Raw genomic sequence first — 20356 nt, 5'->3', positions numbered from 1 at the left:
GAAGGGAAAACTGGCTAAGATAGGCACAATGTGTCAAAGATTACAAAGCTAGTTAATAACAGAATAGGGACTAGATTCCAAGTCTCCTAAGTACCCCTCTGGAGTTCTTTGCACTACACCATTTTGCCTTATATTTGGTATATGGAAGCTTTCTCCTCAGAAAAGCACTTTTAGCCTATAAAAGTTTTTACTGTCAGATAATTTTAAGACAATTCATACATGCCATTCAGAACATAAGGGACTCAAATCTAATTGTCTGTACTTCATGCTCAATTTTGGTGGTTGGTTTTGTCTTTTGTAATAGGTAATTCCTATAACTTTTCAAGTGCATATTGTGTTAAATTCCATTGGAAAACCATTCCAGATGCAGACAGTAAAAGCTTCATTGAAAGTAAATGCTATATCAGACAAAATTCAAGCTAATTGATGTCTGATCGTCTGTAATGCTCTTTGTTGTTAGAAAGTGACAAATGAAGGTATTTACCTGGAAGATAACACTTGAAAGATACTTTATTCTGATCAATTCCTCATTTGTTCCCCTCCTGGATTACCTCTATACTATTTATGAGTTGAACTGCTATGCACCAGCTTCTCTCCCTTAACACTGGAGAAGAAAAGTAGTTGATGGAATTAAGTCGATTTCATAGGAAACAGTTGAGAAAGGTGAAGGAGTGAAACAGTTACCTCAGCTAAACTTGCTCTGTTTTTCCTTTGTTTATCCAAGGACTTTTATTTTTCAGGTAGGTTTGGGAGATTGAGGGATCTAAGTCAGATATACTAAAGGATCTGTTCTTTTTTTTTTCCTTTCTCATAAATATGGAAGTACTCAATGACATTAGATATGTCAATAAAGATAGAAGAGCAATGTCACCATCTCCCAACAGATAGCGAGAGGAAGGTGTAAAATTGTAGTTTAGAGATTGTGGTGTAAAGTCTTTATGTCTTTCATGCCATCTTAAAAAGTGAAAAAAAAATGCTAGACTGGGAGAACCTACGTCCTCTCTCTCTCTCTCTCTCTCTCTCTCTCTCTCAAATAAAAGTCCTTCTCTCTCTCTCTCTCTCTCTCTCTCTCTCTCTCTCTCTCTCTCTCTCTCTCTCTCTCTCTCTCTCTCTCTCTCTCTTTCCATTCCTCCTTCCCTCTCTCTCTCCCTTCTTTTCTCCCTCCCTCCTCTGTCCACCCACCTTACTTACACACGTAACCTTATGCAGGCACATGTGAGAGCCTAGTGAGGAGACAGACTACTTGGATAGCTGTGCGCAAAATCCACCCTCCTTCCTTTTTCCTTCTTCCTCACCCAGCCTCATACTCCTCCTACCCCCTCTTCCTGAGCAGCGCCTCAGTGTGTGTGCTCGGGATGGGAGGGGGCTACTAGCAAAAGACAATGTCAGACGTTTAGAGCTCCCCTTTCCTTTAGCTTGGCTCTCCCCTGCTGCAATCGGGTTTCTCCGAGAACAGCAAGAAGACCGGTGGCAGCGGTAGTAGCAGCCTGGTGAGACTATAACTGCGGCTTTTACCTCGGGAACTTGGACTCTTTTAGATCTCCATCAGAACCATGGACAGCAACACCTTTCCAGCCAATTCCAGTGGCTGCTCTGATTCCTCTCTCACCTCCAGTTGTTCCCCAACACCGCCATCCGGTGCATGGATGAACTTGTCCCGCCTGGATGGCAACCTGTCCGACCCGTGCAGCGGTCCCAACCGCACCGAGCAGGGGGTTGGGGGCGGCAGCCTGTGTCCACCTACTGGAAGTCCTTCCATGGTCACCGCCATCACTATCATGGCCCTTTATTCAATCGTGTGTGTTGTGGGGCTTTTTGGAAACTTCCTGGTCATGTACGTGATTATCAGGTAAGAAAGCAGTCAGTGACCCAAGCTACGGGTTCACTGGCCTCGAAGGCAAAAGGAACACGCTTGAGACACTAAATCCCGTTAGTAAACGGGGAGTATGGGGCTAGGTTTGGCGGTAGGAAGGAAGAAAATACACTGGGGAGGTAGGAGAAAGCAAGGTGGGGTGGGAGGTGGGGGGAAGAGCTTCACGATAAAAGAGAAAGCTCACTTTTCTGTTTCTCTGCCCAATTAAGTGACAACCAAAATTTTGTGAAAGTCAAAGTGTACTGGCAAACGACGAGCAGTGACTGAAAAGCATAGCTCAGGACAGTGCCTTCTCACTCAGAGTCCAATGGAAGCAGAGTGAGAAGTACTGGTGAAGAGGGAGAGAAGTAGCCTTCCCGGCTCTGAGGTGAGAGAAGAGTGACTTAAAGATAATGGTAGTTGAATTCTAGTTGTTCTTCCTTAATTGGAGAGTAAGAGAGGTTTAGCCTTCCCAGGTGTGATCCTGTAAGGTGTCACCTTTCCCACAGACAGCCCTTACTACATCTCATTCCATTGTCAACTTTCCATCATGACCCACAGCCCCTTACCTTTTAAGTCCATGGGAAGACACCTTGTCTTAAAGTTTGTCCTAGAGAGTTTTATCTCAAACATTGATTTGTTGTGGACAAGCATGTTATGGGGTTGTCGTGAGCATCATTGATACTGGAGAAATGGGCAGCTAGCAGCTGCAGGGGTACTGGAAAAGTCTGCATGAAAGCCTCATGGAATAAGGAAATATTACAGAGGTTTCAGTGGCATAATCTAAAATTATTATTTTATTTTTGAGTTTCTGAAAGAGAAGAAATCTTTTAGAAATAACAGATCAGCGTCAAATTTCTGCTGCTTAAAGTGCCAGCAAGTGTTACTAGGGAGAAAATTCCAAACTAAATTTTTAAAATTAAGTGCATTTGTTCAATGACCTCAGCTTAAGATATGTCTTATCTATTTCCTGTTCAAACAGAGAAACTCTAAATTCCTGGGAGAGCAGACCATATCATAGCAGTGTGTATATGTATATTCAATGCTTAGAATTGTGCTGTGGTTGGGAGGAGTTACGAAAATGTTTTACAGTTTACAAAAATTTAATGTTAAATATTTCTCTCAAATTAACATTTGAATACCAGTTCCTAATTTGGTGTTTTTAACCATATTGCATATATGTATTGATACTAAGTGTGACATTTAAGATTTACTTCTAATGCTTGCTTTAACCTTTCAACAGATGATAATTTGCCTCATTGAAGTTGTCTAATAATCTAAAAGTGATTAAAGAACACTTTCATCTCCACAATGTTAGAAATTACCTAGAATAGTTCCTTTAGTGCTTATAGATCACATTTCTTTAATTAATGATTGGCAAAGCACAAAATTGATTTCTCTGATCTTCTAAAGAGGAATAAGATGACAATAACATCTCCAAGAAAAGAGCACCATCTATTGAAAGTAATACAAACAACAGATGGAAGAATGATGCCAAGAATTGAGAGGAGAATCCATCTTTTAAGAAGTTAAAATAATACTAATAATTCTGCGTACTATAAAATAAAGCTACATATGAAAGATGAGAATCAAGGAGCTTTTAGCATCTACACTAATAAAAACCACAAATTGCAAATAGAAAGGAGCAATGCTAAGTAATTAAATCAAAGAAAGCTAATAGAATTATGAGATTTTAGTGTTGGAAAGTACATTGGAGTCCATTTTACAGTTGAAGGAACTGAGGCACAGAGATTAAGTAACTAGCACAAGGGCACATTGCTGATTAGTATGATGGCACTCAATTATTCTTAGCTGTTTAAAATCCCTCTCAGTTCAATTTCTATTTATAAGGGACAGTAATTATTTTCATTCAAATAGTAGAATGATCAGTGAGGATCTACTAGTAGGAATGATGTAGAAAGGAATTATCCCATATTTAAGCATCACAGGAGCTGAACAGAGAAAATCTCAAAGCAGCTGACTGAATATATGGAAAATCTTGTATCCTAAATATGAAATCTCCCTTTTTTGTGAGTCTCCAAGGTCTTTTCTTAATCTCCTTTTCTCCATTATCAACTGTTTAAATTCTAAAAATATATTCCAAAGAGAAGGAAATCTCTATGAAACAGCTAAGGTAATCCTTTTCCAGTTTGTAAGGATGAAGCTGCAAATTGAGTAAGTTTGTTTTACCAGAATCACATCAATTTTTGTTGCCTTAGAAGGGAGATATCACTACAGCTTTTTGAGAAAGTGATATTAAGCTCTACCCCTCCCCCCCCAACAATCAATAACTGAACAGCTCTTTGGAAGAATCACCCCAAATAAAAATCTTCAATAACAATGACATTTAATTGCAAGAATACACATGTTTATTTTATTCAACTGATACATAAGAGAACATGCTTACAAGTATTTTGATCCGATGTTACATTTTATAGGATTAAACAAATACCTGAGAATAGTTAGAATGCAATAGGAAATCAAAAGAAATAAACATTACATGTATACATTTAATCATAAAGTGACTAGAAAACATAGAACACTGTATATAAATAAATAAGGAAACACAGTAGCACACTGGTGATTCTGTTATGCAGCAGAAATAAAAATGGCACTTTGACAGGTAGATGTTATAAAAAAATACTGACTCTAGGGTTAAGAGAGTGTGCAGATATAGCTTCGAATGTTTTACTGATGGTTAGTCAACTCTATGATACTGAGTAGTAGGGGTGTTGCAAGCACCAAAATAACAATAATAATAATAAAGTTTTGTGTATTTCATTATTTTGGCTAAATATTCATTTCTTGGTAGTATTTTTAATTGTGCAAATAGTTCTGAATTACCCAGTAGCTCATCTTCTGGTTCATGGGTAACTAGATTATCTCAGTACATATGGGTGAATTCTTCTGGGAAAAAGAAAATACAAGGAACAAATGTAGTTTACATGACTGTGCAGATGAAATATGGTAGTAGCCTTCTCCACATCTGTTTAGTTATACTGATTATGACCAAAATTAATGTAGTGGGAAAAACACTAGATTCAGAGTCAGGAGGCCTGGGCTTTAGTCCCAGCTCTGCCATTAATTTTCTATGTGACCTTGCTCAAATCATTTCCTTATCCTCAAGCCTCAGTTTCCCCACTAAAAATAAGTAGAGAAAATTGGGCTAGATGATCCCTTGGGTCACTTCCAGTTCAAAAGTTTCTTTATGCTGTTTTATCAAAGATCTTAATTAAGTAAACACAAAGATCTTAATTAGGCAAGCACAATGATATTTATTTAAAGTAAAATAAAAGAAACATCACTCTTATCCTTAAAGTGATTACAAACAAACCAAAAAGTGAGTGATGATATTCCTTGTCCTTGAAATACTTAATAAAAATGTGCTCCACCTCCTGCAGAAAAATAAAGAACATATATTCAGAGAAGAAACATCACAAAAATGCCATCTAGATCAGTGTTTCCTGATCCAACTATACTTCAAGCCAGCAAAATTCCCTACAATAGACCCATGCCATCCTCCATGACCTCAGGGTTATTAGAAGGCAGGGGATAGAGGCTACAAGCTGGAGAGGAAGAGAAATGCAGAGTTGGGAGAAAGCTATGCTTTAGAAGGAATAGGGAGTAAGTGGAGGATGACTCAATTTTTTTTAAGTGATAGGATCCAAGAAGGTCTTATGGTGGTAAAAGTTTTACAGATTAATGAAAAATTAATGACGGTGCTGCTAGTCTATGTTGGTCTATAGAACAGCAGTTGAGAAGAAGATCTGGGGCCATATCAATACAGGCAAGAAATGTATTTCAAGGAGAAATGAACATTTCAGTAACTTGATAGCAGAATCTAACCTTTAGAACTTAGAACACAGAATTTAAATTCCAAGAAAGTAAAATCCTTGATGCCAATGTTATATCTCATTCATTTTTATCTATTGTAGAATCTTGCATACTTATATTTCATACCTCATATTAATAATGATTCAATAAAATATAAGGCCAATAAAAATATGGTGACTTGATATCAAAACAGTTGAGTTCATGATGATGTACCAAATTGTACCAAAATGGAACTTAACAGTAAAATGATCAGGCAAAATGATGCATTAAAATGTCTCTTCTAGGAGATGCTTCATTTCTTCTGGAAAATATTGAACTGTCATATCAGACCAAAGCAAAACCTTGGCTGTTACCTCAATCTCTTTAAATATTGATGCAGTTCCAGACACATTTTACCTAACGACAACAATTAAGCCAAGAGATTATAATTCACATGTATGAATATCCCCAGGAAAGGTCATCTATTCTGTGATTTATTTTTTTCCCCAAAAAGATTTGTCTGCTTAGCTAAAGAAAAGGGGGCTAGATAGAGATATGTTATGAAAATAAGAAAGGAGACCCTTTCTAAATGTGTTTTTAGGAGCCCAAAATTCCCAGTTATATTTTGAAGATTGAAGATGAGAATAGGGTACTATATACTTCTTCTAGTTATGACAATGATTGTTATTAAGTAATTGAAACAGAATGCTAGCAGTCATTTGTGAAAGGATTAAAGCAGTAAGAGGCAAAGCCTATATCTATACTTCATTTAGAGACAAGCAAAGTAATTTTATTCTCTCAGTTATTTATTTATGTCTTTACACATCTCCCCTTACACTTACACACACAACTCCAAATTCCTCAAGGGCAAGACGTGTCATATTTTTTAACTTTGCATTCCCCTAGAAATAACACAGTGGCTTGCACAATGCAATTATCTAATAAATATTTGTTTTTGAAGAGACATAGCATCTGAGAAGATTATTATATAGTCAAAAAAGAGTGGAGAAGCTGAATAACTAATCATTTAACTTGGACAACTTAAACAGTCAAAAATTAAAGAATCAAATAATTATCTAGTCCAGGTAGTTGAAGGATCAAATTGTGAATTTACCTTGCCTTAATTTCTTGGATAATTATTTAACTTTACTTTAGTTGTATAGGATTGACCAGTTGTCATCATCCTTGTGTGTATGTATGTATATGTGTATGCATATATAAGGATATATGCATACACATTTATACATATACATTGTGTATATATGTATACCCACAAATAATGTATGTATGATGGAATTTATCAAAGCAGAACATTTTAAAGAGTTCTTTAGGAAAGCTACATTAAGAATTACAAAGACTGATCATTTTATTCCCAGAAAATATGGAGAGCATAGACAATTTTATCATGACCTCTGTAGAGTTTATGAAAGAGGATGAAATATTTGTGTTGATACAGTGGCACTAAAAAGAATTTGAGATTGCATGACAAATGTTAGAGAGGCTTTTAGTTGATCTGAGATATTTTGTCTATCTCAGATAGAATTCATCAGATATCAATGGCATCAGTGTAAAATAGTCCAACCATAAATGTGAGACCTTGTACATAGATTCACTCACTATATGTGCCCTTGTTTTTCTTTTATCATGTACATATACCCAAATATTTATATATGCAATTTATTTAGACAATGTATGAATTACTTTATTTCATTTTGTAAAACTAAGCCTCAAAATATACTGATTACAGCATAAGGCATTCCTAAGTACAATTTGGTACTTCATCATGAACTCAACTGTTTTGATATCAATTCAACAAATTTTTATTGGCCTTATATTTTATTGAATTAATATAAGTTATGAACTATAATTATGCAAGATTCTACAATGGATACAAAAATGAATGATATGTAACATAGGCATCAAAGATTTTACAACCTAGTGGATAAAATAAGTTCATAAATAACTAAAATACCTGTCAGAATATAATACTATATTAGGGATATTTTTAAAAGATGTGTGTTGGAGTTGACTTAGAAGGTAGAATTGATTTTGTTTAAGGAAAATTTTATAGATCATGCAAATACAAAACTTTAGGATTTTGGTAAAATGACATTTGAATTGGACCTTCTATGTAGGCTTTTGACAGTTGGTGATATGGATGAAGGACTTTCAGATGGAGAAAGTTACATAAATAAAATCTTAGTGTGTCAGGGGAGTGTAGCCTTTATTTAGGCTTAATTATTTTAATAGGATCATGGGGTATATGTGATGAGTAGTGGGGGAGAAGATAACAAGAAAAGTTTGGGATGGGATGTCATATTCCATAGCCTTAAAAAATAGATTGAAGGGGCAGCTAGGTGGCACAATGAATAAAGTACTAATCCTGGAGTCAGGAGGACCTGAGTTCAAATCCAGCCTCAGATTCTTGACACTTACTAGCTGTGTGACCTTGGGTTAGTGACTTAATCCCAATTGCCCTGCTTTCCCCCTCCAAAAAAAAAACAAAAAATAGATCTAGGAGTTTGGGTTTTATTCTTAATCAATTACAAGTCATTTTGAGAAGTTTGTACCATAATTTCCTCCCTTCTAAAATAAGAGCATCAGACAAAATTATCTATAAGATCCCCTTTGAATCTTAACTTACTATCATTCATAACCAGTCATTGTAATGTAGATCTCAATTATTACTTCAACTAAGCTTCAGCTACTTATTTTGAGCATTAATTGCCCCCTCCCCAAATGATTCAGTTTATCCATTAACTTTTCAACTATTTGATAACTCAAGCCTCTGATTACTTTTCTATTCCTTCTTCTGGACTGAAGTGCAAAACCATCTGTTTACATCAGTTCTGAAATGCCTTTTAGAAGGAATGTATGGAGGTTTATGTTGAAGCCGTTTCTTTCCAGTTCCAAAGAATGGGTTATTAAATTTGCAGTATAGGCATTTACTCCTGGAAATCAGCAAACACTACAAATCAGAGATTGATTTATTGTTTTATTGATTATCTAGACTTTAAAAAGGGATGAAGAAAATATTAATAATTTAAAAGTCTGTCAGAGGTATGTGTGTATAATATGTGTATATATGTATATTATGTATATATAATATAGTATATTTTATACATAACATATTATATATTGAATAATATATTATATTGTATATACATATAATATATAGTATATACATACTTATATATCATATATTAGTATGTCATGTGTGTGTAATAAATAAATATACATGTATATATACAATATATACATATATTATATATGTATATATACAATATATACATATATTATATATGTATATATAATACATACACACATTTTGTGTGTGTTTGTATCTTGGAGAGCCAGTTGTTAAAGAGTTATTACTGATTGTACACATCAGAGTTAAATTCTTATCCCCCTTCATAAATCATTTTACAAAATAAAATCAAAATAAATCATAAGGTAATAAAGATAGGTAGGTGTCTTCAAAGGCATTATAAAAACATGTAAGGAAGGTCCACGTTGATACATGACTATGCTATTAAGATAGCCATTGTGATTATTATCTGTGATCTGAATAGTTCATTAAAATGATTAATCCAAATGTAAGCACATTACTTCACTCCATATAGACACAGGAGTAATTTCCCCATCATTAATTATATAATTTCTTACCACTGCACAATGACATTGAGATATTTAAAGAGGTAAAATTTAGTTAGAGAAGTCTTTTAAATAAATTTGGGAGTCTGTAGAGAAAGATTCTATATAAAGAAATGGTATCATTATTATTTCCTCATATATTCCACATGTGAAATTATTTTAAAAATATAATGTATTGGAATAAAATAAATTGAATAAATAATTCCTGGAATATACTTCATGCTTTCTCACCTTAACATTTAGGGTTTTCTTCATTCCCTCTCTCTGAAATGCCCTTGTGTAATCCTCTGTGCCCATTCAAATCCTTCTTAATCTTCAAGAACCTACATAAATCCAAGGGTGGGTGGGAGCTAGCTTGTACAGGCTCACAAAAGTCGATTGTTAAATTCTCAGGGTGAGCATTTGCACCTTGAAAATAAACAAATGCTACAGATACAGGGCTTGGTTTATTGTTTTGTGGATTGTCTAAACTTGGTCACTATTCAGATTGTTATTCAAATGTCTTTCAATGTTGTTAGCCTACTTTGAAAACTAAGAGGCAAGTCCAGATAGATGTGGGAGATACTAAAGTTGGAATTTGACATTTGAGTCTCAGATAGCATTTGAGTACATTTTTAAATTGGTTTACACACAACTCATGTTGACCTTTGAGAAATAATAACCACTTATGGCACAACATGAGCAAAATAGATGTTGATTATCTTTGCAGTACTCATGAAATAACAATCTATTTTTCTTCACTTGACAAGATTGATTATAAGCAATTATATGTTTGAGGACATGATGTATTTTCTTAAGATGATCTAGTTAGATTTCATAAACAATTGAATCAAATTGGCCATGTAGATCCAATTCATACATGAAGATTAAACTAAATAGTACATTTTTTGGATGGCAATTATATAATTCTTTGGAAAAGGATATTCTAGTTCTTAAAGGACTGGTGAAGTCTTGGTTATTATATTCACAGCAATGTGTGCATGGTAGAATCTTCTGTTCTTTATTAATCCTTACTTGGTCAGCTGCTCTTTGAATATGAGAGGGTACAATAAAAATATCCTACTGGGAATCGAGGAAAATTAACTTCTTTCTCCTACCTCTTTTCCAGTTGTCTCCTCTGGGAGGTAAACAAATGAGGGGTTAAAGGAGGATTTATCTGATGATTGATGATCAAGATATGGACTTCCTGAAACCTTGGAAGCATATCTTCATAAGCTCACTCACACTCCTATAGCTATCTTAATTTGGAATTACAGAATTTTAAAGTTGGAAGGGACATTAGGGATGATCATTAAGTCCAACCTCCTTAGCATACTGATGTCTTATTTTCTTTTCTTTCTGTAGCAGAGAATGTATTCAATTTTAAGTGTAAATGTTTATAAATATATACATTTATGATAGAACTGCAAATTTGCATGTTATTATCATTATTATTGCTATCACTAATAAAATTGTCTTTTTTCTTTTTGGATCTTTCTTCCTAAGAGGTCAAAATATTTTCTTTATCTCATTGGCCCCCATAAGGGAAAAAAGAAAACAGCTAACATTTATATAACACTTAAATGTTTGTCAAAGCACTTTATATACATTATCTCATTTTATCCCCACAACAACCCTGTGAATTATGTACTATTACAATCATTTTGCAGATGAAGAAACTGAGGCTCAGAGGGATTAAGTAATTTATCAAAGGTCCCACAGCTAGTAAGTGTTTGAAACAGGTTTGGAACTCATCTTCCTGACTATCCACTATGCCAACTAACTGCTGATAATTCTATTTACACGTGGGTAAGCAGTGCCTTAAGAAAATGTTTCACAAGTGAGCCCAGGACCTTACTGGAGCTCAAAAATTCACCTGGTGACTTTACCACAAAGCTAAAACTCTAAAGTCATTAAATGAATCCTGTATTGCTGAGATGTCCCCTTCATTAAAACCAACCTCATCACCACTGAGATGTTGTGTGGTAGAGTGGAAAATATACTTTAGCTTAAAGTTTAGAAGACTTGGATCTTAATTCCTGCTTCAGTCACTTTCAAGTGGTATAACCCTGGGTATAACCACAATCTATCTGAACTCGTTTCTCCATTTGTAAAAATAGAGACATCACCATTATATCCTACCTCACAAGATTGTTGTTAAGATCAAATGAGATGATATATGTAAAGCACTATTTAAATACCATGATTATTCCCAATTCCTTAAATTCAGATAAGAAAGATGAAAGAACCGTATTCTTTAGTGCTGAAGAATTAATGATTATTTCTGAGAGTCAGAAGGCTAGTATTTGATGACAAGTACTTCTTTTTCATCCTTTCCTCTCAGCATTCCCATGCCATCCCTCCAGGTCCCCAATCCTTGGTCTTCCATTTGGTATACCGGTAATTAGTAGCCTTCATTACACACCTAGCCAGTGACTAAAGAGAAAGCACTTAGAGATGAGAACAGAACATTTCAGAAGGAATATTTTTTCCTCTATTGAATTTGATGTGTAACTATTTTAAATCAGAGCAGTTTTCTAGACTTTCCCTGGACACTTCTATCATCAATCATTTGTAAACTTCTGGGAAAAATTGAAGTTACCATCCATGCATTCACAGTAACTACTTAGCAGATATAAAAAATGCCTTCAAAGATAGCATTAGAATCCCAGTTCTTTTCTTTCTCACCATCCATGTGCCTACACTCTTTAATTTTTCTAATAAGTAGCAGCTACCCTTTTTCCTTCCCTACATCATGTCTTCACTAAAACAGAAAATCTGGGTTTTTCTTCCCACTGTCTTGGAGCTTATGTAATGAGCATATTTTTAAAGTTGTTATACATCTTCTGTGGTCACTTTGAAGAATGGTGTTCTCAATATTTACAAGTTCTGCTATGTCTTGCTGGGTAAAGAATGCCACTAAAATTTTTTATCCTTCTGTTTCTCTTGTGGCATACAGAATGAGACATTACATTTTCCCTACCTTAACATGAGTAATGCCATTTTAGAATGTCTCCATTTCAATATAAAAGAGCAGGTACATCTAGCCCATATATTTTGCCTTTTTAGTTGTTCTTTTATAAAGGCAATCCATGCTGTTGGATATCTGAGGCCAACAGTAGACTTCTGTCAGTTAACTGGAAAATGGTGAAGATGTTCCATTGTTGAATATCACTTGCAAAAAATCTAATTGTTCTCTACAATACTCTTGGCAGGGATGTACTTAATTCAACTATAGATAACTCGATGTTCTCTGTGATAGAACATAGACATATAGGTCGGTAGTTATTGACATTCTCTTCTTCAGTTTTAATAAGTTCTGAGGTTTTTTATCATTCCTTTGGTATCTTCCCCCTTTCAGATATATATTTCTCAATACACAATTTACATACCTCTAGAACCACCCTTCTCTATATTAGGGCTAATCAAGCTGCTTTTTCCTATTTCTGCTGTCTCCAATGGCATTCCTAACTCTTCCATCTGAAACTGAGATATTAGAGTCCAAGAGTGGTGGTTCTACTCTCTTTGTTGAAGAAAATAGTTTGTCAAAATGATTTTTAAAAATGTGTTCATCTTTCTTCTGCTTCTGATCTTCCTTCTATTTCATTCTTGTAGTGTAGAAGTGCATGCATATAATTTATAAGTGACACTAATGGATGGTGGTGGTACAGGTACGTTTTCCTTTCAGCTGTCTCATCCCTTGTGTTAAAAGAAGTAGAGCTCGATCTCACCTGGATTTTTCCTATTTCCACCCTGCCTCATTTCTTTTTTCAAATTGGTGGTTGGAAATGTAATTAGCTATTGTTCTAACAGCTAACATCCCAGGGGCAGTATAATATCCTTTGGCTCCTTGTGAAACCTTTGTTGCTTTATAGGGTTTATATAAAATGAAAAATTATTAACGCAACAATAGCTTAGAGTTCCAATGAAGAAAATTACTAAGATTAGGACAAATTTTGATTTTCTGGCCTGTCTTAAAATTTTGTGTATTTCTAGCTTACTCCAGATTCTTTATATTTGAGGCAAAATCAAGATACAGGAAACATTTAGGTAGAAGAGGTAAGTTAAATATATTGAAGTGTCTGTATTGGACAGGCACAGGAAGGAGAAATTGAGGAAAGAGTAGATTTTATGTGAAAGCAATTTCCCTTGGTCCTTGAAGAGGTGAATGGAACCAATAGGCTCAGTCACATCTTCTGTTCCTATATTCTCACAGGGTTTTAATAGGTCACCTTGATATCTCCCTTCTCTACTCCAATTAAACATCCTTTCAATTTCTCCCTTTCCACTTCTCCTTTCAATTTTTGCCCTTATACCTCTGAATCTTTCCATCCCAGTTCATCAATTCATAGGTGGAGACTACTGTGACTGATACTACTTTCTACTTAGTTCTTGCAATCCCCACTCCTTCCCTTTTCACAAGTATGTAGGTCCCTTTAATGGCTCAAGGCACAACTCAAACCCATCTTCTGGTTCAAAGATTGTAGTGGTTCCAAATGCTCTCTAAGCTGAGAGGGAATTCTTGTCCTTTTGTATAAATCCCAGGATGTCAATAAGATCTCAAACCTCTATTTCATTACTTCTGGGTTTGGAATTTTGTAGCAAAATTGTCTATAGTACACTTGATACCTGAAATTATACAAAAAGTAAATCAAATTACATTAGTATTTAATAGAACAAGGATAATTAGCGCAGTGTCCCAGGTAATCACCTTAGAATGTAATTCATAGCAAATATACATTCAACAATACATTCACTAGATCTATACAATACAAAGAATAACTTAGGCTATTTTGGCAGCTACAGGTCTAAATTATGAGCAGGAAATATTACATACATGTGTTTCAGTAATACATACTTATCCATATGCATAATAGTGAATAAAATCAAAGCAATAAAAACATTGGTTGGTTATATAAAATAACCAGATTGTGAGCACATAGTTAACAGCACAACTAAGCATAGTTAACAAACTATGAGATCCATGCATAGTGCTAGTAAAAAACATCAAATAAATATATGCAAAAGAAAAATAGCAACAAAACAGGAGCACATTGAACATGTAGCAATTAACAATTGCATTAATGAACATGTGCAATTATATGAAAGGTGAACATCACATGGATAAACATTAGCATTATCATTTGGCTACATGTATAGCCATTCTACCTAAGCTATTGTCAATTAGTCTGCCCACTGACCTTTTCTCTTCTTCAACTTTCAAAACTGCCTGTCCCTATATGAGTGCTAGTTAATGTTATGGATTCATCATAACCCTTATCAAAACCATAGTACTGATCTAAACCTGGAGAGGGCTCACATTGGTTAGCAGTGTTACTACACCCTGTAAGGTATGTCTATACCCTAGGAGTCTGCATGGATGAAAAGGTTTTACTTATGCATTCAGTTCTCTTTCTACTTGAGCTAGCTGTGGAAATAGAGTGTACAAAGTCTTCTTTACTTGAAATAAATGTTTTTGAACCATTATCCTTTTTATTCAAATTTGGGTTGGAAAAGAATTTTACAGGAACCAAGGCAAATGGTAACTTAAGAAAATTTTATCTTTTTATTAAGTTATACTATTATATATTTGAACATATGGAAGGAAGCTAAACTGTGCTACCATCCTGGAGTGGTCCAAACCCTGGCAGTTTATTTCCAATATTAGAATGAAATAAGATACTCACAGGTCTTTCTATAGTTAACAAAAGAAGATTCATTTAACCATAGCAGGAAAAAAATGTTCAACTAAGACATTCATTAAGGACAATCCTGACTTAGTTCAACTAAGAAAAGATCCCTTGCCTATGAGCTGTCCATTGTGTTCTGCCAGTCAAACTTCAAACAATATAGAATCTTCTTATGGCTGTTTTGTACTCAGGTGACCAGAAAGTGCTGTAAATAGCCTGAGTCTTTAGCTATACTGAGCCAATCAAGTTTCAAAGAAGATTTCAATTCATTTTAAGGAAAAACTCACTTAACTTGCCAGGAGGGGAGAGGTAGAGTTAAAGTGTTGCTCCCATTCCCATTACATAGATTTTTCCTAAAATATGTTTAGTAAAAGACAGCCAGAAAAGCACTTGAAAAGGACAGTGTTAATTTTCCCCAAGTCACTAGAGATTTGGAAAGATCAACTTTTACAAAAGCACTCCACTTGATATTCTGGGAATAGAAAATGTTCAACATGGCGTATAATATAAAAGTGAGGTTCCCCATCAAGCCAATTAATAGGATACAAGAAGTTAAATGTAAGGGTTATCACATCTGATGAAGTTATAGCCATGAAGGGAAGAAAGAAATGGCTTCAAGGAGTATGATCCCTAGCACCAGAGAAGAATGTTACCTAAAGACTCAAGAAAGGACTTTCAATAACCAGAAGTTGTCTGTTTACCCTTTGGATGCACCTATTTCCTTCAGTTAGTGTCCACTCTCCACAAGTATCTATATGTGCTTGTTGGACAATATACCTAAAAAAAAATTTTGGAGGGTGCAAGGTTTTGTACTAATTGTTCTTACTATGATGCATTTTCTAAAAGATAATTGAGATCTGGCCTATTGATGTTAATAAGAAGCACACCAGTTCATAAGCAACACTTAGTCAAGGCTTGATGACATCAACAAGTGAAAATACTGCCACAGATATCTTTTGATACTCCTAAAGCCCTTGACCAAATTCAAATTCTAGAGATTTCACTGAAAGAAATTGCAACTTCAGAGAATCCATCACCTAAGAAATGTATTTGGAATTAACAGGTATGGGCCCCACTTTGTAACTTTAAGCAAGTTATTTAATCTCACCGAGCTTCAGATGCCTCATCTCTAAACCAAAAAGATTGGACAAGATGTTTGCCAAGGTCTCATCTAGCTCTAAATCTTGTGATCTGATCAAGGGTTGATTGACTTTTTCCCATATTAAAAGGTTTTATGTAATCTTTTAGATAGAGCTTCTGTCTGTAATGTTTTCTCTAGGTGGACAAATGTTGTATGGTTAATCTGCACTGAATGAAAGACCATAACCATAATGCCTCCAAGACACTATATAGTAAGTCTTGAAATGGCCAGGCATATTTGTTGTTTCCTCCTTGCAAAAATCCTTGCCACTTAATGTGAGTCAAATTTTTTGAAAACAGGAAGACTAAACAATGACAAAATTCTGTGTCTGGCTTCATAAACAAATTGTCCCAAGAACTGGCTAAGTGACACCTCCATTCCTCACACCTTAATTAATGACCTTTTCCACAACTTTGCAAAACAAGACCTGTTAACTTCCTAAGCTTAAAGGATTGTAGGAACCATCCTAAAACAAAGGAACATACTTTGCCAGATTCCATTATCACTAAGGACTTGAATCTGTTGGGGGAAAGGGGTGTTCCTGAGAAAAGAGTTAAATGAAGAGGAAAGACTTTTTCTTCAGAATGATTTATTATTCAACTACATGATAACAAGATCTGTCAACTTCCTAAACTAGAAGAGTTGTAGGAACCCTTCTAAATTAAAGAAGCTCACTTTGCTAGGCTCCATTGTCACTAAGGACTTGAATCTGTTCCAAGAAGGGGGAAGCCTTCCTGACTAAAGAGTTATAAGAAAGGAAGAGACTTTTTTTTTTTATCAAAACAATGTATTCAACTATATGCTGGGTCCTGTGCCAGTAAGAATTAGGGTATATTGTGGGGGAGTATTAAATGTTAATTGAAAAATGTTGGAGGCAATTTAACTGAAAAGCCAACTCTGGCAGTAACTGCCAAGAAGAACAAGGAGAATTATTATCGACATTATAATTTAATCGTTACTAAGTCCTACCAGTATGCTAGTCTCTGGAATGGCAAAAACCTGAAATAATGACATTAAACATGAGTGTAATTCTGATCATGTGAATGTTTCAGTACAGATAGGGAAGAAATGGTTAAAATTAAGTATTGTTGATCAGAGGTCTCTCCTGGGAAAAGTATAGCTTATTTACTCTTAAGATAAAAATCAAGAGACTTGTCAATTCCATACAATGGGCAGGTATTAAGCCCCATCAATACCATATTTATTTATCCATAGCAAGGAGAAAGTTATTCAACAAGGATAGGCCTTAAGGACTCTTCAAGTTGATTCTGCTGAGTGAAGTTTCCTTGACTCTGTTATCCACCAGGATCTACCAGGCAAGTTTCTGAAATGCTTCATGAACCTGGGTACATGGTACCTTTTCTTTCTGGCTGCTTTTGTATTCAGGAGACAAGGAAGTGACATCAACAGTCTGAGTTCCTAGTCCACTGAACCAACCAAATTTTGAGAAATGTTCTTTTAAGGGAAAATTAGTCTGACCTGCATGGGGGGAGGGATTAAGATATTTCCTGGTGCTAGTGTCTGTTCAAGTACAATATAAATTATTTTCAAGTGTTGCTGTGGTTTTCTGTTTATTATCATGAACATGAAAGGAAATGTGGCATAGTAGATAGAGAGCCAATCTCAAAGCCAGGAAGACCCAGGTTCAAGATCTGCCTCTGATACTTGTTCCCTCTGTCATTCTAGGTAGGTCATTTAACTTTTCAACTAAGATGATAAATTGTAAAAGAAAAAAGTTGCTGATGTGTATTGGCAGAGGGAATGTCCTTATCCTGGAATTCCCTCTACAAATGATTTCACAGGTACAGTTCCTATGCTCCATAATGGACATACTGAACATTATATTCCAGATAGTAAAGACATAAAGTGGATTTTATGTGGAGTGTATCTTTGGTGTAACATTTTATGCAATCTCTTGAGTATCTAGGCACTCTCAGCATGAAAATCTTTGTGTACTTCTCCAGGGATACATTTAAGGATACATCAATGTGCCTCTGAAGCATGATCTGTGAAGATATATATTGAAGGGAGTTTTCTGAAACATTATGTACTAGATCATGAGTGTAAATGAATTTCATAAATAAGTATATTGTTTATAAATATTCAATACTGAAACACAACTAAATCCTTGAAAATATTCCATTATTATAAGCGATTTAAAGATAGGATATAATTCAACTCTGAAACTTTACTTTTTACTGGTGTCCTATTTTTCTAATTCAGGGAAAGAAAAATGGCATGAAAGAAATGAAATCTCTTCACTTTAAAAGACCTTTAGAGCTTTGAACCATGGAGCATTGAATTCATATGAGCAAGTGTATCATATTCCAACAAAAGTCATTGGGATACTAAAGCCAATGCTAGTTAACACATATTAAATACATTAGCCACTGTAATAGTAATGAAATTTAAAGATCCCTCTGTATTGGCTTGATTTTTGGTATGATTGTGTTAAAACCCAGAGCTTGTGAATCCCACCTGTGGTATGGACTTGTTGATGTGAAAAGACAGGGCTGAACTGGGAGGAGCTGGTGACATAAATTTAGAGAGACACAAGAAAAGAGAGGCAGAAGAACTTTTTCAAAGCAGCACCTTGGAGGCAGAGAGAAACTGAGAGGATTGCTGAGGGCCACTTTGAATTGCCCAGGACTTTTGAGAGCTGCCACCCAGAGCTGCCAAGGACTGAGGAGACATGGCTGTTATGCTGGTACTTGGTCTGTCTGTTTTGATGTTGTTTTGCCAGATTTATCCACTGGTGAAAGACAGTCCTGTTGTTGGAGAGGTCTTGGAACATTGCTGTTGGTTCAGAGCTCCTGAGACTGTTCTGCAGACAGAGAGTGAATACTGTCCACTGGTGAAGGACAGTGCTGTTGTTGCAGAGGGGCTTGGAACCTTGCGGTTGGTTCAGAGCTCTAAAGAAAGATTTTCTTGTTGCATGTTTACAGAAATCCTGGAAGAGGGTTTTGCTAATGTTTTCAGGGGTCCTAGGACTGTTCTGCAGACAGAGGATGAATTAATGAAGAAACTGGCAATGTATCTTGTGGCCTTGCTAAGCTTTGTCTCCCCAGGAACAAAGATTGCTGAGAACTTGCCTCAGGTCAAGATGAAGAAAAGACCTCCATTTGGGTATTAAGTGCTGTGCTTAAGCTTGTTATAACTCTGGGGTAGATTCAATTGTGATCCAAGGGTGGGGAACTTTTAACCTTTTTGTGCTCTGTGATTGAACAAATGAATGTACTTTACTTATGATTGGAAACTAATCTCCATTTGAGAACAGGGGCTTTATGATGTACTAAATGAATGTACAGCCTAGGGGTGGAGTAGTATGTAGAAGAGGGACTCTGTGATTGATTAAATGAATGTAATGTCCAGGGGTGGGATAGTACTTGATTAAATTACACTTGGTAAATGTTGTATTTTGAATTATGCTATATGTTGATTCTCTCTGTTCTTAATTTGTCACTGAATAAAATGGAGAGCACCTATGCTGGTATTTTGAACCTTGGGAAGTTGCCTCTGCTTGGCATTACAGCTACACAGATCTTATACTCAACAAATGGGTATTTTGTTACTTGGCAATTCAGAAATTCACAGTAATACACTATATAAAGCAGATATCTAGAAAAATAGTAGAAATTGTCTCTCATCAAAACTCCCACTTCCACATTTCAAAAGAAACACCCAAAATGCACCAAAATAAATCCTTTAAATACATTAAAAGTGCAGCATGAAAATAAAATGGAAAATGCCTCCAAATAGCATAAAGCCTTCTGAAATAATAGTTAGTAGATGGTTGCATGACAACCACATGGCCTTGAGTGAACAGGCAAAGGGAAAAAGCATTTATTAAGTGCCTACTATATTCTAGGCACTGTGCTAAGCATTTTACAAATATTAACCCCATTAAATTGGCCCTACAAGTCTAAGTTTAAACATTGGCATACCTCCTTGAACATGACTCAGTGATTCCCCCATCTATTCCAAAATCTTAAAAGGAAGAGAGTATAAAACTTATCAAAACCTCTGATACAATGACTCAAATTGGAGGAGAATGCCAGAAGTATAAATACAAAAGTAGAACTGAAAGAACTTCCTTGAGAGAAAAAGAAGATAGAATAACTAAGCTCTAGTCATTTTCCTATAAGCTTTCTATGTGTCAGGAATCTAGCCAGAACTAATCACACACACACACACACACACACACACACACACACACACACACACACA

The 20356-nt window shown here is 35.3% G+C and overlaps 1 protein-coding gene across 2 annotated transcripts in view; it reads left to right on the top strand.

Annotated features, from left to right (window-relative positions):
• The first annotated feature begins 1547 nt into the window (after positions 1 to 1547).
• The window catches only part of OPRM1 (opioid receptor mu 1), a 149352-nt gene continuing 130543 nt past the window's right edge, over positions 1548 to 20356 (top strand). Inside the window, exon 1 of one of the 2 annotated variants that reach the window (XM_069069633.1) lies at positions 1548 to 1849. In XM_069069633.1, the coding sequence (XP_068925734.1) occupies positions 1554 to 1849 (296 nt within the window). In that variant the 5' untranslated portion in view covers positions 1548 to 1553. The remainder of the gene's footprint in view (positions 1850 to 20356) is intronic. The other variant, XM_069069632.1, reaches the window with a different exon arrangement.

This window comes from Petaurus breviceps, unplaced genomic scaffold (genome assembly GCF_028583685.1).
Source record: "Petaurus breviceps papuanus isolate PSGF00001 unplaced genomic scaffold, PetGlider_PUasm1.0 90784, whole genome shotgun sequence".
NCBI classification, from domain to species: Eukaryota; Metazoa; Chordata; class Mammalia; order Diprotodontia; family Petauridae; genus Petaurus; species Petaurus breviceps.
This window is presented reverse-complemented; position numbering and strand designations above follow the sequence as displayed.